The sequence below is a fragment of the Phragmites australis genome, chromosome 4 (genome assembly GCF_958298935.1).
Source record: "Phragmites australis chromosome 4, lpPhrAust1.1, whole genome shotgun sequence".
Classification (NCBI taxonomy): domain Eukaryota; kingdom Viridiplantae; phylum Streptophyta; class Magnoliopsida; order Poales; family Poaceae; genus Phragmites; species Phragmites australis.
In genome coordinates, this window is record NC_084924.1 from 305,389 (window position 1) to 329,345 (window position 23,957).

Sequence of the window (23,957 nt, forward strand, 5' to 3'; positions counted from 1 at the left end):
GTTCCTAGCAAAGTGTCCAGGCTTGCCACACTCGAAACAACTGTTCAGACCTTTGCTGTTTCTTTTGCCGTTGCCTTTGTCGATCTTTCATCTTGGCTTAAAGCCACTGTTGTGTTTTTTTTAGTTCTTCTTGTTCCTTCTCTAATGAGTATCAGTGAGATTCACTCTAGAGTTATCATCTTCATTAACCAATGGAGCATCCTTCATGTGCTTTTTCTTCAACATCGAGGGAAGCAAACAGGTTATCCATAGTCATTTCCTCTCTACGATGTTTAAGAGCAGTAGCGAAATCCCTCTACGAGGGTGGGAGCTTTGCAATCACCATTCCCACCTGATACTTGTTAGGGAGAGTAATCTTGTTGTGGTTGAGCTCCCCCACTAGAAGCTGGAATTAGTGGGTTTGCTCCACCACAGACCTTCCATTGGTCATCTTGAAATCGTGGTATTTTTCAACCAAGTGCATGTTGTCGGTGTATCAGGAACCGGGGGTCCCTGAGTCCCGAGGCCAGGCCAGCCGTCCGCCACGTGTCACCATCCCGCGAGGTCCCTCCTGCGGGATGAGAAAAATCTAAGTTTCGGGAGAAGGTGCTCGGGGCCACAGCCTCTGGTCCCCGAGCACCCCAGTTCCCCGATGACCCGCAGAGTCCAAGTACCGGGAAGAAAGTGCTCGGGGAGGTGCCCGGTCACCCCCGAGCACCCTAGTCCCCCGACGATCGGAAGAGCTAAGTTCTAGGAGAGAGTGCTCGGGGGGCTGCGTGCGGCAGCCCCCGAACGCCCGGTTCCCCGAGGGTCAGTGCAAAAGTGCTCGGAAGAGAGTGCTCGGGGTTGCACATGGCAGCCCCCGAGCACTCGGTTCCCCGAAGGTTCGTGCGAGAGTGCTCGGGAGAGAGTGCTCGGTGAGGTGAACAGTACCCCCGAGCACTCGGTGCCCCGATGACCCAGAAGGGCCCCCGAGGGGCCCGTCGATGAGGTGTCAACCAGTCAGAGGTCCGAGGCCGCATTTAATGGGCGTGCGCGGCCTGACATCCCCAACTGCTCCCGCCGCAGTGTCAGTCCCTGCCATGCTTTGGCAGAGAGGCGTGGGGCCATTAATTGCACGGGTCCCGTCCCGCATCATCCGGTGTGTCTCGGGAGAACATCGCCAGGATCAAGGCGTTCCGCCTGCCGCACTGCCGTGGCAGAGGAACAAGACAGGGTGGTCACGCCGGGTGCCTCTGTGGCTGCCCGGTGGGCCCTCTCAACGGTGCCCGTCGCCAGGGCGTCCACAGTGACGAGTGACCGGACGCGCGCCGCATTTTTCCACCGCCCCAGTCACTTCGCCCAGAGGAAATGATGACGCCTCTCTCAGTCGTGGCGTCTTGGAACTTGTGCCCCTTCCTTCCCGTTCGGGGTATGTCACGACCGGCGAGTGCATAAAAGGATCGGCATACAGAGAGAAAAAAAAGAGCCCAAGCAATCAACCATGACACATTCAGATGAAGAAGACGAACCCCACAACGAACCAAGCCAACGGACGAAGACATTGCAAGCAAGCCTGAGCAGAGCTCCTGCTGGAGAACAAGGAGCCTCAAGCTCTTAGTTAGACACTATATTCTTGTAACCAGATACATCCTTGAGGGATCCTCCTTAGGATAAGTTATTTCATCCATACAGGAGTAGGGTATTACGCCCCCGTGCGGTCCGAACCTGTCTAAACTCCGGTGCATTTACTTCCCTTTGCACTAGGTCGATCATCCCCCACCACCGGCCGTTGCATTTACTTCCACTTCCATTTATTTCTCCGACGAACTTATTCAGGATCATCCCCCCGGCCGAATCTCTAAAAAGGGGTCTCTCGGGATCCCTGCGATAGGAGTTGATCCTCCGACACATGTCCTTTCCAGCATCTGGAACACTGTACTTCTTCTCTAAAGTTTCCCACAATACACGAGCAGAGGTACGATGCATGTATATATCATAGAATTTATCAAAAAGTAGGCTCAATATTCTACCCACACAATTAATGTTCCTGGCCTGATAATTTTCAGCATATGGAACAGCCCCAGGTAAAAGCTCATCTGCTTGTGGCTCCTGGTCAGTGATGACCGAAAACAAATCCAAAGCAGTGAGCCAATACATCATCCAGGTCTGCCAACGCTTAAAGTGATTGCCATTGAACTTCTCAGACTTCACGGCATCGTCGTAGGAGTTGGGTGGTGCTATGGAAACTGTTACCTATGAGTCGAAGATCACGCTGGATCTCCTTGAAATTGTTGGATCTTTATGACGTCGTAGGCAGCAGCCACTTTGACCACTAACTACTAATATAAAATATATGTAAAATACAGTAAAATTGTAGTATTTTGAAACTACTTTTCAAAACAAATTTATACCATTTTCAAAAGTTGAACTAACAAATTAAAAAGATATTGATGGTCAAATCTGTTGACCTCACGCAAACCCAAAATGACAATCCTTTTATAATTGGTGAGAGTAAATAGGATCTATTTAGAAAGAAAAGAGCATAGTCTTGTTTTTTAAACCAAAAATAAATAAGCCCTTCTTTAAGGAAAGACCACATATAACAAAGACTTCAACGTACATATGTATGTCTATTCCCTCTGTTATCAAATAGATATTGTTTTAAGAACTTAGTTTCGTTCTCAAATAGATGTTTTAGATTTTTAAGTGATGTATTACTAAAGACACCATATTAAAAGCCATTGAAAAGTGTAATTTAATTAATGAGTGTGATGGATCTGTGGATTATATATCATCATTTATTAAAGGTGAGAGGAATGAGATGAGTAAACATGTTATGTATGGAACAATTGACCGCTACCTTGTTCTAGGTGCTACCTTCGAAGTCAAGGTGGAAGTCAATTCGTCCACTTATTTCCTTTTGCACTTTGCGGCGCCCATCATCCACGTTACTTGGTTTCTCACCAATGCAACTTGATCATATGCGTACTCCGATATATGGATCCAGCTCTGAATTGTTATTTCTTTCTTGTTCCTTTCTTCAATTCTTCCTAGAGAGCGACAGCTTTTGTAATCCGATCAGCAGTCTGCAATATCGATCAAGCATGCGTGCCGCTCTTTATCAAGCAGAGAAAATTCGCATGCATCACGACTTCACGAGTAGCTAGGTACCTAACTTAACCTGTCGAATGTCGACGTCGATCGGACGCTTTACGACTTGCCGAACCCAAATTTGACATTTTGCTTGCCTTTTTGAATGTGTGCCTTCATTATTTCGTTCAATACATCCAACTGGAGCTAGTTTTTTCGCAAGGATTAGAAACAAAAAAATATAACCAGAATCGAGCTCTCACGCTTGCTCGTTGCATGCCTCGTGCATATGCTAGCATGACATCATCGTTAGAAAAAAAATGGAATGTGTGTACCTGCATATATGTATATAGCGTTATCATTATTAACAACATACAAAAAAATCTAACAACAAGTGCCTACCGTTGTTTTTTTTTTCTAGAGATCAATACCTACTGTTGTTGACCTTCCCACGTCTTTAATTAATAATAAGTATATATACGAAAGAAAACAAAGAGGGTTGCTAGCGCGCATAGACAAATTATGTTAAACGTACATGTACAAGGCCAATCGAGACAAACTTATTTTATTTGGATATACAACAATATATAATCATGCATGCATGTGTTTAGTACACTGACTACGAACTTAAATTGTTATTTTAATATTTCAAACGATGAACATATTTAAATAATTGGACATATACATACCCATATACCGCTACTACATAACACCATATATCTAACTGAAAATCACATAGATTTTATAAAAACTATATGTGATAAACTAATCTCATACAACTTTTATAGCCACCTGTCTAAAAGAATATCAGAGGGCACTACGCCAGAACAACATATTAGTAATAGGTGATAAACGTCATTAGTGACGGTTACCGCACTCATCACTCTTATTGCGTCACTGATGCTACAATCACCAGTGACGGGTCATAATTGAGACCTGTCACTAAAATGTGTCTCCTATAGTCTGAGCATGCATGTTGCTCGTCATTGTGACCATCATTAGTGATAGGTGTATGTACCACCCATCACTAATTATCAATCTCCAGTGACGAGTAGCTTTCTAACCCGTTTCTGGGGCTCGGTCATTAGTGACGGTTGTTAACCACAAACCGTCACTATTGTCCGAGTCATTAGTGACGGGTTATTACCACCGTCTCTGGGACTCTGTTATTAGTGACGGGTGCTAACAATAACCCGTCACTGGTGACCGAGTCATTAGTTATGGATATATTTACCACCCATCACTAATTATCTAGAACCAGTGACGGGTAGCTATAACCCGTCACTGGTGACCATGTCATTAGCGACAGGTGTTATAAGTCATTAGTGACGGGTATACTTCCAACCCGTCTTTAATGACTGAGTTCTAGAGACGGGTTAGAAAGCTACCCGTCACTGGGACTCGGTCATCAATGACAGGTGAATTTACCATCCATCACTAATATTCTCATCCCCCGAAAGGATTTACCTGTTTCCTGGCTGCATCCTAAAGCAATGTTAAAATTTGGCAGTCGTCTTCTCCTACAAATAAGACACATCCAGATACGTTCATGCCATAATCACCATTCATTTCAAGATATATACACTCATGCCATAATCACCATTCATGTTCTCCGAGAACTCTAGAAAAGTATTGACACCATCATTGAACAAAACGTTCATTTGATCCATAGTGAGGCCATCGAACTTCAGAAGGGTCAATGGCACTCTCTCCCGAGAATTAAGGTATATGAGCTTCCGCAACATCTGCAGGGTCTTCTTCTTCGTAGGCATGCTGTCATATCGATTTTCATGATGGTAAATTTTTCAGCCGGCCACTTTTCTTGTGCCCTTGGCTTTCGTACTGTTGCTTCACTGGGACCTGGTTACGCAGACTTCTGACTGGGAGCTTGTGCTTCGTCAGAGGATCCCGATAACTCGTTGGCAGACATCTAGTAGATACGAATATGTAGATAAACTTGTATAAGTCTTAGTAACCATATTCACTTTTATATGAATTTATGAAAATATGATGCATTTCTTATCTAAAGCGAAGGATTCTAGCTAATTTCTAATAGACAAAGATAAGTCCTAATCACATTCGAGGATATGTGGTCTGAGTAGGTTTACATGCTCTTGTACGGTTCTGGAGAAAATTTCGACAGCACCTCCCCACTGTTCTCCAAATACACGTCTCGACAACGAGCTGAGAGGGTGTGTATACGGAGAACAATAGGGAGTCACCACCGAAATTCTCTCTAGAACCATATAAGAGCACATAAACCTATTACTCGGGCCACATATCCTCAAACTGTCCAAAATATGTGGACAATTCGGGAGCATCTTCTTATAAATATGATAAGTTGCCAAGTCATATTTATAATCAAACACTCCCAAATAGGAGATGACATAATAGGTTACGCAACCTAAATTCATTTTTAGTATTTTCTTACAAATTTAATTTTTAACCATCATGAACTTGTTGTACAATATGCATACATTAGTGACAAGAATATACAGCAGCAGATAAACAAGAATAAGAATTAATGTGTGCTGTTAGGACTGAACATAAGCAAGAATAAAAATAGGTAAATATGGAAATTGCATATGCCAAACATATAAACATCAAGAACATGTTTATGTTATCAAGTTTTACTCTCAGAAAGTGGATTACAATTGATGTCGCCATCCAAACGTCAAATTAGCTATCTCATATCATCGGTATGTGTGACGGCGTACTCTTAGTTCTCATATCATTCCCAAAAACAACATACATTGTAGCCTCCATATTTATGCATATTAAAAAGTAAAAATTCTACATGGTTGTGTTGAACTACTAACTATTGATTCGCATACCTAGAAACTTGAATTTAACTCAAGTTAATCATACAATATAGTTATACATACATTATGTACTTATCCAAATATCCATACATCATTACACTTTAGCATTTGTCGGAGCACGTAACCTCTGATATTTAACATAGTTGAAATCTACAATATTGTATCCTAGTACTTCATCGATATACATTAGCGTATGAATTAGTGCACTCTCTTTTACTTGACATGGATGATTCGATGCTTTACCATAGACAGTAAACATCTTATTAGCTGATTCATTTCCACTTAAATGAAACCTTATATCAGCCTGAATGTTACCTTCAGCAGTGAATTCCACTTTAGGGTCATAGAAGCTTAACCTAAGATGCTCCATAGCTTGATCTAAGATAGCATGAAAGCTGATTGCCGTAAAGGTGTCACCAAAAATATCCTACAAGCAAAGAAAATAGAATTATGAAAACAATACCACTAACAGTCATGTATATCAAAACAACCGGATTACATATTATTATACCATATCATATTCATCGAACTGAGCAAGCCACTCACTGATCGAAGCCAAATCCTCTTAGCCCTCCTCAAGCGCTTTTATTCGAAAATAGTTATAGTCATGCAAAAAGAACTCATGCTCCTCAAGCACTTTCATGCACCCTTCAACAGCGGTTTTTTCGTAATGCAATAAAATCGGTGATGCATTGCCACAGGCCCTAATAGTTATATCCCCACTACTTTCTCCCCTTGAACATATGACAAAAGAGATAGATAGCTTCACAAAATTCCTTCCATCTAGAGTGGATTACACCAAAAGTACAGTACCACCTATCGCAGGGATTACATCTTTGAGTCATATGATCGATTTCATCATCTACATGATAGGATGATATGAATTGAGCATAGTGTACTATAAACACAATTAAATTGGTGTGTCCTAATGAGTGTTACTATGAGTCTAACAATGAGGGAGAAAAAAAAAGAGGTTATTATGATCGGTCTCGATCGTGGCCGGTGGGGGAACGCCTAGATAGTAGTGTACGCCTCGTGCATGAGCCGATGGAGGAGTTGTCAGGACCCATCAAAGTCCGCCACAGCGACGGCAACAACCCCCACCACTACCTTGATCCATCGCCCTAACCCTAGCAAGTAGAGGGGGCGGCGACGTACGTCGGGTTGTGGTGGAGGGGGGAGGATGGTGGCAGCGTTGACGGCGAGGTGCGAACAGCAGCGACGGTGGGAGGAGGAGGCGAGCGGACGTGAGCGGAGATGAGAGTGGTCGAGAGAGAGAAATGAAAGGATAAGAGTGGTTGACGCAAAAATTAGTGACGGGTGATAAGGCACCCATCACTAATGAGTCAGTCATTAGTGACAGTAACAACTATGATCCGTCACTAATTACTTTAATATTAACAACGGGTCTCATAACGATCCGTCACTAATGAGTATGCTATATTTAGTGATGTGTGGCCCATATACCTGTTACTAATGGTTGGATTATTAGTGACAGACTTTAATGTGATCCGTCACTAATATTTTTAGTGACGGGTCATTCGCTCGTCGTCACTAATGAACCCTCATTAGTAACAGGCTTTGGCTGGGTCACAGGCTGGGCCACACATTAGTGACGGGTCGGCAATAGACCTGTCACTAATAGTGTATTATTGACGTGTATTGAGGAGCCGTCACTAATAACGTGTCTCATTTTATGGTTTCTTACGTAGTAAGGCAAAAACAGTTTGGAACAACATATTATCACATACGGTTTTTTATTAAAAAACATTTATGATAATATCACAGACAGGTTGTCGAGGATTTGATACTTGGTCGCAAATTATTTTATGATATTGAAAATAGGGATATTTGCTAGCCGTCGAAGTATATCGCGTAGAGAGACACAAAGTTTATACATATTCAAGTCTCTAAGTTGAGTAATAGTCCTACATCATATCTTATCCTGATTATTCTTATATCACAATATATAATGATGAAATATAGGGTGTCTAACCCTAAGTAGGTGAATTTGACTGTGTCTAGAGTTTAAGACCTAATCTACTAGGGAATTATTTATGTCGTGAATCTTTAATAGGTGTTGATGTTCTGATCGACTAGTCTTTGAAATTCTTCGTGACTTTGGAGATCTGAAAATGCAATTTGCTTGTATTTCAATTGGCTCAATATAAGGATCGATGGTTTGGTTGCTTGATGCCTGGAACTACTCCTGTAGATGCGGATTTTAGGATGTGGCAACGCGATCCGGTGAAGATCCACGTTATAGCTCTTGTTTTGTTGTGGCTTGGGCGTTGTCTGTCTCTAATTCGATCTGATTTGTTTGTAATCCCACCGCAGCTCCAGCTCCGGCTGCTGGTCGGGCTCGAGCTGCTCAGGGAAGGCGGTGATGGTGGCTGTGGCCTTGCGTTCCACATGGAACGAGCTCGGGTCATCGGGTGGTTCGTCAGGGAGCACATGCAGGTCCGACTGGATTTGAGGGGCTGCGCAAAGGAAGAACAGTCTTTTTTTTTTAAGGAAGCGATAGAGAGAGAGCCGTCTATTTATTGTATTAAAAAGAAAGAAAGAGGGAAGCTGAAAAAAAGAAAAGCTTGGATGGCATCTGGCAACACCATGCCAAGTCGTCGTCTTCTCTTGTCTAGCCCGGTGACGGTGACGGGAAATTTGTTTCCCGATGAGCAGAGAAAGCACCTTGGACTCAAGGAAGGTGTGGCGACGTCTTGATCCGCCGCCTTTCTCGTGAGTAGAAAATAAAACCGAACCCGAGCCGAGGATACATTTCTGCTTCTTTGCGTTGCTTTGCTTTGACCAACAACAAAGCAGATCCTCTGCAGTCGTCGTCGTCGTCTTCGCCAACAAGAAAGATCGATCGAAGATGGCGCGCGACCAGCTCCAGGTGCTCAGCGCGCTCGACGCCGCCAAGACGCAGTGGTACCACTTCACCGCCGTCGTCATCGCCGGCATGGGCTTCTTCACCGACGCCTACGACCTCTTCTGCATCTCCCTCGTCACCAAGCTCCTCGGCCGCATCTACTACTACCGCGACGGCTCCCCGGACCCGGGCTCCCTGCCCCCCAACGTCGCCGCCGCCGTCAACGGCGTCGCCTTCTGCGGCACCCTCTCGGGCCAGCTCTTCTTCGGCTGGCTCGGCGACAAGATGGGCCGCAAGCGCGTCTACGGCATGACGCTCATGTGCATGGTCCTCTGCTCCCTCGCCTCGGGCCTCTCCTTCGGCCACACCCCCAACACCGTCATGGCCACGCTCTGCTTCTTCCGCTTCTGGCTCGGCTTCGGCATCGGCGGCGACTACCCGCTCTCCGCCACCATCATGTCCGAGTACGCCAACAAGAAGACGCGGGGGGCCTTCATCGCCGCCGTCTTCGCCATGCAGGGCTTCGGCATCCTCACGGGCGGCGTCGTCACGCTCATCGTCTCCGCCGCCTTCCGCGCGCGCTTCGACGCCCCGGCCTACCAGGACGGCGCCCTGGCCTCCACGCCGGCGCAGGACGACTACGTGTGGCGCGTCATCCTCATGTTCGGCGCCATCCCCGCGCTGCTCACCTACTACTGGCGGATGAAGATGCCCGAGACAGCGCGCTACACGGCGCTGGTGGCCAAGAACGCCAAGCAGGCGGCCAGCGACATGTCCAAGGTCCTCCAGGTGGAGATCTCGGCCGACGACCAGGCTGCTGTCGACAAGGAGGAGAAAGGCCGAGACTTTGGTCTCTTCTCCGGGGAGTTCGTGCGCCGGCACGGCCTTCACCTGCTGGGCACCGCGACGTGCTGGTTCCTGCTGGACATCGCCTTCTACTCGCAGAACCTGTTCCAGAAGGACATCTTCACGGCGATCAACTGGATCCCCAAGGCTCGGACGATGAGCGCGATGGAGGAGGTGTACCGCATCGCGCGCGCGCAGACGCTGATCGCGCTGTGCGGGACGGTGCCGGGGTACTGGTTCACGGTGGCGCTGATCGACGTGCTGGGTCGGTTCAAGATCCAGATGATGGGGTTCGCGATGATGACGGTGTTCATGCTGGGGCTGGCCGCCCCCTACCACCACTGGACGACGCCCGGGAACCACATCGGCTTCGTGGTGATGTACGCCTTCACCTTCTTCTTCGCCAACTTCGGGCCCAACTCGACGACGTTCATCGTGCCCGCGGAGATCTTCCCCGCGCGGCTGCGGTCGACGTGCCACGGCATCTCGGCGGCGGCGGGGAAGGCGGGCGCCATCATCGGGTCGTTCGGGTTCCTGTACGCGGCGCAGAACCAGGACAAGGAGAAGGCGGAGCACGGGTACCCCGCGGGCATCGGCGTGCGCAACTCGCTCTTCGTGCTGGCGGCGTGCAACCTGCTGGGCCTGGGGTTCACGTTCTTGGTGCCGGAGTCCAAGGGGAAGTCGCTGGAGGAGCTGTCCGGCGACAACGAGGACGAGGCGGCGCCCGCACACGCCAGAACCGTGCCGGTGTAGGCGCCTCCAGATGATGGAATCATTCTATCCATAGACATCCCACCAATCAAATACCATATATATATATTCTGAAGTTGCAACGAGCGATCAACTTAATTTTGTCTCGTCAATTTAATATATAGCTTCAGTTGTTCTTTAGCGTGTGACTGATTGTCTGCATGCGGATGCATATAATCCCGCCCGTGATCTTTTTTGTTCCATTGATACCGGCGCGGCGCGGCAGTTTCCGCTGTCTTTGTCCAGTTAGTCTTTGACGGCGACCGGAGGATTGATGGACCAACGCTACCTAAGCCCCCTCCTCGGTCATATCAAAGCTCAGCTCATCTCTGTCTCTCTGCCTGCCAAGTGCCAACACGCTGCCCACAGCGTGCATGGAAGCCTCCGCAATTCTGCTGCCTTTCGACCAACAGTACGCTCCTTGCCACAAATAAAATAATACTCGTACAAGCTGATGGAGATCTTGCAAATTTCTCACACATAGAAATTTCAAAATAAATTGGGATTAGGGTTAGCGGATTTAGGTTCTCGGCCGGGGATTTACCTGATGCAAGTGGATTTAGTGCGTGTTTGTTTGGTTGAACAAAACTGAATAGTATGGGATCGCTTTGGATGAATAGATATAGATATGGTTATTTGGTTAGATGCAATAAGTACAGAAACATATTTGATTAGATATATTAGATGATACGAGAACATATTTAGTTACTTAAAAGTTATATGATATCTATATATAATTTAATTATTTTACAGAAATAATAATTTTATATTTATTATTATCAACCAACTATGTTAATTAATATTAATCATTACTGAGTCCAACTAATCATAATTTAAACTGTCAATGCTAATTAGATTTTGGTGTTTCTTCCCTTCCTCACTCCTGTCACTACTATAGAATAACATAATACTACCGATTCCAAACTGATTTTTACTGTCGTTTTTAGAATCAACAGTACATAACAAACAGTAATAAATATAATAATAAATGAGCCGGCTGCCCCCACCGAGCGCCACCGCCGCCGCGCCGGCTCGGTCTTACTCCGACCTGCACAAGAAACACGGTGGCACAAAGACCACTGCCACATAACACACCACTAATTCGACATCAAACTAATTCAACATCAAACTAATTGGATATCAAACTAATGAAATAAGGTAATCACTTGTTACTGATGCTGCAGATGCAAAGAGATTTTTGTTCGACGATGCAAAATGATCCATGTTATCATTTGCATTGTACAATGTAATGATGAGAGAGATCTAGATACTACTAGTAGAGACCAATAAATTTTTTTGGAGATCCAAGCTCTGATCATCCAAACGTCCCATCTGCCTCAACCAAGAACTCACTCCCACCAATGTAACCTCAAAAGCAAACGAGACGAGAGAGCTGGCTATCACAGGAGGAGAGAGACAACGAAAGAGAGGGCTGCCAGGTCGTTGGCAGAGGGCGGCAGGTAGGTGCCGTTGGCTATGGGCACGTCGACCCAGAGCTTCTGGCCCTTTCGGCAGTGGCCTGGCGCGCCGCTGGTGTAGTAGAAGCGGCCTGGCGTGGTGAGGTTAAAGACGGAGTTGCCGTCGTCGAGCTTGAGCACGGGGTCGGACACCTCGCAGGCCGCGACGTGACCTGCAGCACCGAGACCTGGCTCGCCGTTGGGGAGATAAGGCAGAGATCTAGAGAGAGCCAGATGTGGGGAGGAGACAGCGGACGCGCAGAGATAAGGCTGAGACAGAGAGGCGGACGTGAGGCTTTTGCGAGCAAAAATTTATTAAAATCAAATTTCGGGTCCGGCCACTCTTTTACTGTCGGTTGCTATTATCGGCTGCCAGGAAATAGCATCACTGCCGACTAATGATTTAAGTCGACAGTGATATCTTTTATCATCGTTGATTTATAGGTTATGTTGACTATTTTTTTATGTTTATAAATTGGCTGTAATGTTTTATCACTGTTAACTTATTAAAAACTGGCAGTGATATGTCAGTATATATTACCGATTTTGTAGTAGTATATAAAAAAGAATTTTGAAGTGAACTTGTATACTCTCTCTGATTGTAAATGTAGGTCGTTTTAGATTTATGCATAAGTATTAAGAAAGTAGATTCAATGACCTTATTGTCTTTCATTTATTTTGTATTGAAAAAGATAACTTATTTATTTGTGAGAGTAGTAGCATTTATTAAACAAAGGTAAAACGGGAACAAAACAGAAAACAATGCATAGAAGTTCGAGAATAACTTATATTTAAATAATAGTTGATGAGACTAAAATGATCTATATTTATAACCAGAAGGAGTACAACAAAGCAAAGCATGCCTTTGGAATTAATCGAACGCTAGCACTAGGTTATGCATGGTTAGCCTGATGATCTACCCCATCTGCTTAACACGGTCCATCAAGTGTGGTCTTTGTAATACCTGGTATATTAGTATTTTTGTTTTTGTCCATATGGTCAAGTGTTTTATTTTGATGGAATTAGTCTCACCTGATAGTTTAAATAGATTTGTATTAGCTTATAAGCATTTAAGCTTCAAATATAGTACATTCAGATTAATTCTTTTACACGAAGCGAGAATAAAAATATAAAAGATATAATATACGTATACGAGACTATCCCACAGGTGAGATAGATTGTAAGTGGATTTTGGAGGTGGAGTGTTACAGATGGTATTTGGAACCAACTATCACTGTATGAGTGCATACGTGTCGGCCCGTGAAGAGGATATGACATAATCGTGACACCGAGAGAAGATTATGTATTTATATACTGTATACGCGGTAAGCAGTCTGAGCGTCCGGCCCAGCCGGAGAGATCCAACCCCATCTCAAACGGAAAAAACTGGATGGACCCGTCATTTGGCCAAAAAATGGTATCTGTGACCGGAAAAAAATTGCTGGGACTGAGCGTCCGCTGACTGAAAAAACCTAAACCACAATAAGAAAAAGTTGCTTGGAGACTGCTATGGCTAGAAAAACACGATGACCCACCGGGAATGTAAATCTATCGTACATCTCCTTGGTGTCTTCTACCTATGTGTCATCTATTGCCGTTATGGTGTATTTTTATAATGCATCCATGTCGCAAGTTTTATGCAAAAAACAACATAACCAGCCTCCCTCTCTCTATATGCATACACCACGCATAGTCATATTTCCAATCTACACGTAGCAGTACATAATGCATTATACGTACCCTTCTACTGGTATAAATCATACAGTACATAGCTTATGTTAATTGTCTCCTCAATGCAACATCTCTTCTCCCTAGCTTTACATATATATGCATTAACACATCACGCTGTAGCAACCCAACCTTCCCTTTCGGTCCATGCTAACTGCGTCAGAATTTCCTTTTGCTCCAACCTGTCATGCATGATAGAATTCCTGTCTGGTCCAATTGCCAATTGGAGGGTGAGCGAGTAATTAAGCTGATCATTTCCCGCATTTACAAGAGAAGGGAGATAAAAAGGAAAGGCTTCTAAGAAGAGATTAAACTTTTTTTTAGCGCAAAGAAGAGATTAAACTTGACAAGGGAACACTGCACATACTAGTAGATAGAGAAATAAACAGGATTCAAAAAACCTCCGACCGTCAAATAAATACAATTACATGTGTTTCATCGAACTGTTCTTCCTTGTCAGACGATATATAAACATGCATGATCAACTATCTGTAACACTTAATTTAGATATGGTGCATGCATAGATATATAATTGTTCACATGGGCAGCAGGTACTGAAACTCGTAGTCAAACGGAATCACATCCACTACCTCTTCCATCTTGTGACGGATCTGCCCCCTCAGGCAGTCAACCATGGATTTTCTCAGCGACCAAGATGTCGGGAGCTGCTCGCAGATCCATCGAACCAGCGACTCCATGTCCTTTGCAAAGTCATGCATGTTTGAGTGTATCAGGCTTGGGATCATGAGCCTCCTCGTCGAGGTCACCACCAGCGAAGCCTGCAGGTACTCCAATTTTGCCTTCTCCAGATCCGTGATGACACGATCTGCTTTGTATATCCGTAGCTGCATGCATGAATTTGATTCAATTTCCAGGCACACAAATCAGTTCCGGACGTCCAGGAGAGGAGAGCTTAATTTTTAAGGTTGCATGTACAGTATAGGATGGGCAATACTGTAGTTGTTACCGCTGGAGATGATCGGATACCACAGCACAGGGCAAATAGAATGTTGGGTTCCGAGCTGTTGAGCCCATAAAGGCCCCTCACTTGCTGTTCTTCAACGTCCACATCGCATTTCCAGAATTCCTGTTTGGTTGGTTATTGGACGAAAATAATCATTTTATATGGCGTGCAAGTGCAAGAGCAAATATTGTAAGATACATAAATAGGAATTCCTGGCTCACTTCTTTCACACTTGATGGTTGCCTCAAGATGAAATTTTCAATCACCAAAGCGTTCAACTTTTGCCCTGAAACATTGATTGTTGCCTGGAGAGAAGAAGCTTATTTATACACAGATACTAGATATTAGGTCCTTGTTCAGACCAAATGGCTGTTGAGACAACTGTTCACTGTACCTTATTCTTCAGTGCGAGTAACTTTTCGGAGTTTGAGGGCAAACCATGCTGCAAGATCCCCTGTTTCATTCGACTGCCATTAGTCAAATCAAATCAAATCAAATGGATACCAAAATGAAATCTCTCCTGCACCGCAGATGAACAATATAATACGTACGTGCATGATACAGGTGTTGTATATGTTGAGCCAGAACGCTAGCTTCTGCTGGTGGCTCAGGGACCTCAAATCCACCTGCTGTAGCGCCTCGAGCATCTCCCTGACATTTGGAAGCCAAGCAAATGTTGTTCAGTACAGGCAGCATAAATTTAAATTGGGAAGGATGTCCAGTCCTGAAAAAAGTTTCAGTGCAGTCCTGCAGTGACTGAACTTACCTCAGCTTGGTGAGCAGGGGAGAGCTGGAGAAGCCTCTGAGGTCAAACGAGCTCGAGGTGAACCTGACGAGATTCTTGTAGGGCCCGATGTCTCTCACGATCGCGTCCTGGATTCCAAAGATGCCGTAGTGGTCCTGCTGCCCCCTCTCCTTCTCCTTCGCCGCCACGCTCAGGCTCAGCCCGGTGTCGATCCTGAAGCTGAAGCTCCCCTGCAGGTTCCCGGACCTTGCGAGGTTGCCGGATTTCTCCAGCTCGGCTACACGCGATGACCGGAGCAGCCTGATGAAGATGCAGACAAGGCATTTCACGATCCTCTCTGACAGCTTGTTCGGCTGGATCTTGTGGTCGTCCATCTTTGTGGGGCTTTTCATTATGGGTAGATCATGTGATGAGGCATTTGGTGTTCGGTCCGACTGATGAAACACCTGAAAAAGATATCAATTGTTTTGTCTCTGATAGATTGGAACTTGAGAATTTCACCGGCAACGTGTGGGTAGGAGGCACGGATTTACGTGGGAAAACCAGTACCTTGTCATGGGAATTCCTGGGCGGCAAGCCGAAGATGTTGTGCTTTGGGCTCATGGCTCCCCTCTCTTTGCGGCTCTTGACCTTGTCGTCGGCACCTGAGAGGTGGCGCTTGAGGTACTCCCCGTCCATGGCCTGGCTGATGAAGAACATGGACTTGATCTCCGGCGCCACCGCCCGCGGCTGGGGCTGGGCATCGTCGGAGGACTGACGAGGCGAGCCTTTGTTGGTAGCAGCACTAGTTCCATTGCCATTGCTGGCCTGCGACTGCGGCTGCAACCTGTAGCTTGCTGCCCGTTCTTGTTGCATGGCGCTTAGGCCTCCCTTCATCTTGTGGATCTGGCTCTCGAGCCGCGCGATCTCTTCTTCCACCAGCACCAGCTCTGCAAGCAGTTCCTTGGCCTGCATCCATATATCAGACATCATAGCTAACAGCTTGATCAGTCAAGAGCTGGCGATAAGGGTGAAGATTGCAGCATGCACTGCACCTTCTTGGGGATGAAGGCCGGGATGTTGAGGACGACGGATCGGGCGGAGCTGGGCTGCAGCGCACGCTCCAGGATGTCATGGACCGTCTGCTCGTCCGACAAGTGCTTCTTCAGCTCGGCTACCTGCGCAGTTTAATTTGGGTGTCAGTCCAATGGAATGCATGTCGAGCGGTGAGTTGAGAGGGCCAGGCTCCAGAAGAAATTAAAGCAGTACCTCCTGCTCAAGAGCCAGGCGTCTGTGTTGTTGCATCATGGCGCTGCCCCTCGTCCTCTGCGACTGTACGTATCAAAATGACTCAATGAATTTACTGGGCCGGCTGAGCATATCCAACAGATACGGCTTGCATTGCTACTGGGTTTTTTTATTACTCAATAAATCCGATTGCACGAACGGCACCATGATGGAATAATATTCGCATATATATATAATGCAAGAGAGATCGATCAGCTAGAGTGCATGCGTACGCACCACCGGAGCCGCCGGCGGAGGATGACGAGGCTGATCAGGAACGCTAGTGTTGTAGGCGTGGCCCTGCACCGGCGCCACCATGTACTCCATCGCCCTTGTTACTTCTTAGCGAGTGCCGGTCGGAAGAGCTTGACGCCGGTCACCCCCTACATATATCTAGCTACGTATAGTACACCCAGTCGTCCAAGTACTTGTTGTACTATCGCTCCTCCTCCTCCTACTACTAGCAGTAGCAGAAGATGATGACGACAGGATAGTGTGTCGTCTCTAATCATCAAACTAGCTAGGTCGTCAGCACGGCCGGTCCTGCATGCAGCCGATGGAGGGAGAAGAGGAGGAGGAGGAGGAGGAGGAGGGATAGGCTATTAGCTGCATGGGGGCGCCAAGGCCATGGAGCTAGGAAGAAGACGTGGAAGGAAATTAAGATGTGAGGGGTTGGGAGGGAGCTGTCGGCGAAGGCTGTGGGTGCGGATCGATGGTAGGCTAGCTGCTGCTGGTAGGGCCTGCAGGTGGTAACCGCCGACGTCGTTGGATGGCGACGCCCGACCCGGCCGTGATCAGTAGAGTAGCCAGCTGATGATCGATCGAGTAACGTAACGGGTACGCACGCATGCACGTATATATCGTACGTTGGAAGAAGGATGCGCATGCCATGGTCCGCCTACCGGCCTCTACTTTGCTTGCTTACCGGCTGCATGCTTTTGCCTTGCCTAGTAATCTCTAGCGATGGATGGTTGCTGGCGATCGATCATCATATCGATCACATCAGATACTGATCGAATAATCATGCGCGCGCATATACATCGATTAATATGATCTTAATTGAGTGCAACTCAAGGCAATTATTAATTAGGGACTAATGAAGCTACCTAGCTTTCCTTACTGCATCGCGGTACATTTGCATCAGAATTATATTATATAATAACTAAGATGGCTGGCCTTTAATTTTTCAGGTGCAATCTTACTTACTAGTAGCACTAACATCCATGTATACCTTAATTAACTAGCAGATGACCCGCACATTTCATTACACTGTGCTTTTCTTATACTCCATTTAGTTGTAAATTCACATTTATACGATCATTTGATAAATTTATTGTCTTATTTTTTAATTTCCCTAATATTTCAGCCAATTAATTAGGGAGTAGTTCAATTCCGTCAGTTGCTGTTTTATATGATTGTATGGTTCTTACTGGAATTACATACTATAAGCGGGGCATTAAAGATTTTGCCGCCTTAAGGTTGGCAGTTTCACCGGTGTCACCGACACGTGGGTGTATCACTGACGGCAGTGGCGGGCCGAGGATTTTCAATTTGGGTGTACGTACCTACCTGTCATGCTCGTAACCACACGTTTTTGCTGGACTATAGTGCAGAGAGGGCAAACATTGAAGAACTTTGAACGGAATACCTCCGATGTGATCTTCGGATCCTAAACACCCATTGCAAGCCAAAAGGACTCCACAAAATGCCACCTTCCAGCTGCACACATTACTATAAAAATAGATTTATATGTCGGTCCATCACTGCCGATTTCTTACGAGCCAATAGTGATAGAATATCACTGCCGGTTCGTATCATAGATTGGCACTAAAAAGCCATTAAAAAAGAACCGGCAATGAAAATCCACTTTCACTGCCGGCCCTAGCCACGAGCCGTCAGTGATAGTATCACTGCTAGTTCGTGTTATGAGCCGGCAGTGAAACCTTTACTATCACTGCCGGCTCTAGCTATCAATCGGCAATGATGCTTGACGAAACTGGTCATTAAGCTCTCAAAGTTGCCTATCAATGACACCCAAAAACATATCAATATGAAATCGGTGTTTATTTGTAACTTTACCATAGAACCTTGCAGATATTCCAACCGGTTTGTAGCGACCATCCATATCAGCAATTTTGATCTTATGCTTCACAAAAAAGAAATGATACCTTGAAGGAAAGTATCCCATCCACCATCTTCCCACAATAACTACAATTATTCGTTTGTGGTATAACCAAGAGAAATAGCAATAACAATATATTGTTTCCTCTTTTGCAAGACATTGCCTAAGCCATCTGTGTACCAAATATTTCTTCCATCAAATGTAATATAAAAACGAACTCGAATGGCTCATATGATGTCAACATTGTTTGAACCGATGTAGCCTTTGTCCCACTATAGTCTTCCTCAATCTTGATGAGAACTTTCCGAATTGATTGGTACAAACCAATAATATGCAATATAGTTTTATAGTGAGATCCCCACCTTGTATCACCTGACCTTCCCAAACCAATTTCCTGATTCAAACCCTGACCAATTTCAAGTTTATCCAATCCCAATGATTCAATGATAGACTCGTCTTGAGCCACTCAAAGCATTCGTATCTTCTTACAAGAATTCCCAAGAACATTTAATAAATATAAAAGTTGTTGAAAAAGTCATTGACAAACACCACTCTCCTTGGCAACAGTAACAAGAGTTAATTGAAGTTGATGAGCAAAGCAGTGAATATAATAGGCAGAAGACGACTCATCCATAATAAGTTTTTTCAAGCCATTAATGTGACCTTTCATGTTACTAGCTCCATCATATCCTTGCCCACGGACCATAGAAAAGCTCAACTGATGATACATAAGCAAATTTTCAATTGCAATTTTTATTGTTGAAGATGTAGTGTCTTCAACATTAACAACGCCAAAATATCTCTCAACTGGCTTTCCCTTTTTATCAACATAACACAAGCAAAAAGTCAATTGTTCATTTAGGGACACATCACTAGATTCATTAGCAAGTATCGAAAAATGTTCATTACCAAGATCCTCCATAATAAGCTTAGTAGTTTTCTTGGCACAAGAGCTTATAAGATCCTTTTGTATCTTGTAGTCTATCATTTTACTTTTTTTTAGCATTATTTAGAACCACCTTGTTAACTTCTTGAAAATTATTTACTATAAAATTTAAAAGCTCAAGAAAATTTCCTTTATTTTAGAATCTTCACCTTCATCATACCCACAAAAACCCAACCTGTCGGAGGATGAACTTCTCAAGCGGGGATCCTGAGGGACCCCTTTGAGATTCGGCCGGAGGGATGATTCTGAATCTACTTCGTACGTGAATTTAATGTGAGTATATAAGATGCAGGCGGGATGGATGATCGGATGCTAGTAGGAGTAAATGCTCAAGAGATTTTTAGACAGGTTCGGGTCGTACGGAGCGTAATACCATACTCCGGTGTGTATGCTATTAATGCTCTGGGAATGCCTTTCTCTGGATCTCTTGTATTACAAGGTTTTTTGTCTAAGTCTAGAGCTTCGATCTTGCTTCGAGCTTGGTGAACCTCTGCTCTGCTTCTCAGACTTGTGTGCTTCGGCTTGTTCAAACTTCTAAAACATGTCTCAACCTGTTCTTCTCCAGTGTGCACCCCCTTTTATCCCGTTGGGGGAGGCTTGGGGTGCCCAGAAAGGAGGGCACGAGCCCCCATGAGCCATAAATGGAAAGCAACCATCATGAAGCTAAGGATGGAAACAGATCGAATACGCATGGAATCGAATTCGGATAGTACGATTTACCATATTTTAATCCGAATGCGAATACAAATCCGGATATCCTCGAATACGAATATGAATCGGATAGTTCGAATACGAATCCGCATTCGGATATCTACTCGATCTTCAAAGTTCAGGTCGAAAATTTAAATTTTTGAAAAAATTTGATTGAAATTTGATAAATTTCGACTGAAATTTGTTCTAATTTGATTGGGCCGGAATTTTAGAAATTTTGTTCAAAATTCATGTTGGAAATTTAAAATTTTGATCAAATTTAACTAAAATTTGATGAAATTTGACTGAAATTTGTTCTAATTTGATTGGGTTGGAATTTCGTTCATATCTGAAATTTCTAAAACTTTAGCAAAATTTGGTTCCCTGGTTGGCGGATACGGATACGAATCGGATATATCTCGAATTTGGATATCCACATTTGAATCCGAATCTCGAAAACGAATTCGGATATATCCATTTTAGTATCCATTTCAGAAACGAATACGGATACGGATATCCATATTCGTATTTTAACGGATACGGAATCAGATAATTTGGATTTCCTGCTATCCATTTCCACCCCTACATGAAGCTGCATTTTGATGTTACAGGAGATTAAAAATGCACCCTTGGCCGGTCCTGTCGCCCATTATGCCACCTTTTGGTGGGTGCAGCAGGGGGGCCCACCGGGCAGCAGCCGAGCAACCCCGCGTGCCCACCCGGTCAGAGCAGGTCTGACACAGCAGGGCGGCAGATGATATGCCTCGAGCCTAGCGACGATATCTCCAAGCCATGCAGGGTGACGTGCGATGGGACCCGTCGCATTAAATATCCCCACGCCTCCCTACCAGGCGATGGCAGGGACTGACGTACTCAGTACGACAGGCGTGGGGGAGTGGTTGGAAGTGGCAGGCCACGCTCCCTCTTAAATGCAACATCAGGCCTCTCACCAGTTGACACATCACCGCTGAGCCCTTGTGGGGTCCATCGGCAAGGGGCTTCCCAGGTCCTCAAGGAACTCTGGGTGCTCGGGGACTACTGTTTATAGCCTCGAGCGTCCTCTCCCGGATATGTCTCTTCTCAGTCCTCGGAGAACTCCGGGTACTCGGGGACCACTGTTCATGGCCCCGAGCGCCCTCTCCCGGAACTGTCTTCTCGGGTCTTCGAGGAACTCGGGTACTCGGAGACCACTGTTTATGGCCCCGAGCGTCCTCTCCCGGAACTGTCTTCTCGGGTCATCGGGGAACTCGGGTACTCGGGGACCGTTGTTCATGGCCCCGAGCACTCCTCCCGGAACTGTGTCTTCTCGGGCCTCGGGGAGATAGTCCCCGAGGGAAGGCACCACGTGGTATTCTGCTGTCCTACCCTCGGGACTCAGGGACCCCTGGTTTCCATATCACCGACACAACTCTTGTCTCAAGAGAAACTTTATGCACCTAAGTGACCATGTCAAGTGGGCTATATAAAGAACCTTGTCCTGTTTGGTTATCGAAGCAAATGACCATTCAATTGATGTTTTAGGTTTCACAAAGAAATCATATTTCTCTTGAGCTTGATTGTGGGTACTATTGATATCACCAACATGTTTCCTAAACGCCTCTTTATGGTTCCAATTTTTAAATCTCTCATTCACAAAAGCATCTTCACCAGCACTACTATTATCCTTAAACAAATACAAACAAAGCAAAAGACAACCTCTCTATCCACATTATACTCAATCCAATTATAAGTATCAAGCCAAGCTGACACAAATCTACTCATACCTCCAATCATTGTTCTTTCAAAATTATGGTCATGTGGTTGACAAGGCCCCAATGCAATGAATCCCCTTCTCACCCTATCTTGATCATTGATATTATAATCTGCAATTGGAATCCTCTTCTCACCTTTACAGTGCCCTCAAATGAATGTGAGCCCTCCATTTTCTTCCATTTAATGGTCAAGATACACTCTATACTAATGAAAACTTCCACCACTAGTATACTAGTATTAGGACTAGTATTTACCATTTAAGGGTATCATCGGGGAAAAAAATAATGGCATGTAGTAATTTTGTGCATCTATTAGAGTATTAACAAATGATTTCTCTCGTACTAAAAAACTAATATTTCTCTCTGTTTCTTTGATCGATCTCTTTCAACGGAGAGGCACTGTAAATGTTCTCTTATCTGTTCATTCCCATCCACCATCCTCCAATGACCCTCCTCTGTTCTTCACATCCGCCACCGCCAGCTGTTCCCGTGTGCCCCTCCCGTCCACCCAGCACCCAGGTGCATATCCCATGGCCGCCGAAGCAGCCACGGATCAGAGGCGGCGGCCACGAACCCTAGCCGTCCGCTAACGGAGGCGGGTTGGACGACAACACGAGATCGAGCGTCTCGTGTCACCTGCGGCCAGAACAAGTCGGAAGATAGGTGGAATACTCACCGGCGGCCATAACAAATCGAAAGACAAGAAATAACATAAGATGGCATGCTAATTACAAAAATACCCATACAAATCAACGTTAATTTATTTTATACTATTGTCTCCCTACGAATAGTATTGGGCACTGTAAAGGTGCTTAAAAAATTGCTCAAAAATTTGGATATACATATGTATACCCATGCCCCCAATATGGCCCGCCCCTGACTGACGGTGGGCCAGGGTGATGAAATAAGTGCCAATCACCTAGGCTGGTTGATATGACATATAGATGGAGCAACTACGCCGCAATGACAAGTAAAAAGAGATAGTTCGTATGCAATGGCAAAATTGAGATTGAGCCATCTAGAAATTAAGACTGTCGGTCGAGGCGAGGTTTTAAGTTTGAGGAGGCGTCACTTTCTCTTTCTCTTTAATTTGCTTCTGAAATAAACAACGTTTTATGAAAACAGTGATGTGAAGTGAAGAAGTAGTAGTGATCATCAAACAGTGATCTATCATCTCTGCTGACTGCTGTGATGAGTGGAGTAGAAGCCAAGAAGGCCGGCCGGGCTGAGGAGTCGGCAGGTGAATCGATCGATTTGGTGGCGAGGAACTGTCTGTCGTCCACGCATTGACCTTGATCTACCTCCTTTTCCCCATATAATATAAAACCCAAATCAAAATTGAATTTTACCGGTGTCTCTTTCACTTCACAGGGGATATCCAAATTAAAAGTTTCGCAAACAATTCCTAATCGGGCCACCCGTCTGAGCCCACGATCCAAACGTCCCCTTGGTGGGCCAGCTTTTTACAATTGAATGGAGCATAATTAAGTATTGGGCTGTCGGCTATGCATATGGAATAATTCGAACTTTTTTCTATATTTTCTAAAAAAATACAAAACTATACTGCCGTTTTAGAATTTTGCACAAATATACTCCTCCCACCAGTTCAGTTAGGGAAAAATAAAAATCATCCACTGAATAAACGAAAGGTTAAAAAATTATTCTTTGATTGGATGATTTTTCCCATCCAATCAGAGGACAAGATGACTCCACAACCCACGGTGGCATACCATCAACTTTCCGTCCACAAACTTCTGCTTATATTGAGTGGGCGATTTTTACTTCCCATCTATTTCCGTCCACAAACAGGCAGGAGGAATATATTTGTGCAAAATTCTAAAATGGTCTTATAGTTTTGTAATTTTTTTTAAGAAAATATAGAGAAAAAAAATTTGTGTGGAATTGAACATGAGGACTGGACTTTGACCCAGTTTTGTGCCCGAAGTACTA

At 45.0% G+C, this 23,957-nt stretch overlaps 2 protein-coding genes across 3 annotated transcripts; one reads left to right on the plus strand and one right to left on the minus strand.

The window, feature by feature from the left end:
* Positions 1-8,503: 8,503 nt before the first annotated feature.
* Positions 8,504-10,432, plus strand: LOC133914944 (probable inorganic phosphate transporter 1-8). The gene has a single exon (XM_062357907.1). The coding sequence runs from the start codon at positions 8,746-8,748 to the stop codon at positions 10,339-10,341; it is 1,596 nt and encodes a 531-aa protein (XP_062213891.1). The 5' UTR covers positions 8,504-8,745; the 3' UTR covers positions 10,342-10,432.
* A 3,465-nt stretch (positions 10,433-13,897) lies between these two features.
* On the minus strand, positions 13,898-17,132 carry LOC133914945 (uncharacterized). Of its 2 annotated transcripts, none has more exons than XM_062357910.1 (10): positions 16,736-17,132; positions 16,481-16,543; positions 16,267-16,389; positions 15,782-16,180; positions 15,254-15,666; positions 15,039-15,138; positions 14,882-14,941; positions 14,709-14,792; positions 14,491-14,610; positions 13,898-14,368 (listed from the first exon to the last, which is right to left on the minus strand). In XM_062357910.1, exons 1-10 carry the CDS (start codon positions 16,823-16,825, stop codon positions 14,060-14,062), a joined length of 1,761 nt encoding a protein of 586 aa, XP_062213894.1. In that variant the 5' UTR covers positions 16,826-17,132; the 3' UTR covers positions 13,898-14,059. The 2 variants fall into 2 exon arrangements, with proteins under 2 accessions (XP_062213894.1, XP_062213893.1); XM_062357909.1 differs by having other exon boundaries at positions 15,254-15,678; positions 16,736-17,125.
* Between the last annotated feature and the right edge of the window lie 6,825 nt (positions 17,133-23,957).

Bases quoted from the DNA above. Each gene is read 5' to 3' on its own strand.
- LOC133914945 (XM_062357909.1), bottom strand. From the start codon at position 16,825: ATGGAGTACATGGTGGCGCCGGTGCAGGGCCACGCCTACAACACTAGC. The intron at 15,139-15,253 runs GTAAGTTCAGTC...TCCAAATGTCAG, and splicing joins CCCCTGCTCACCAAGCTGAG to GGAGATGCTCGAGGCGCTAC. The intron at 14,369-14,490 runs GTAACAACTACA...TCATGCATGCAG, and splicing joins GTATCCGATCATCTCCAGCG to CTACGGATATACAAAGCAGA.
- LOC133914944 (XM_062357907.1), top strand. From the start codon at position 8,746: ATGGCGCGCGACCAGCTCCAGGTGCTCAGCGCGCTCGACGCCGCCAAG.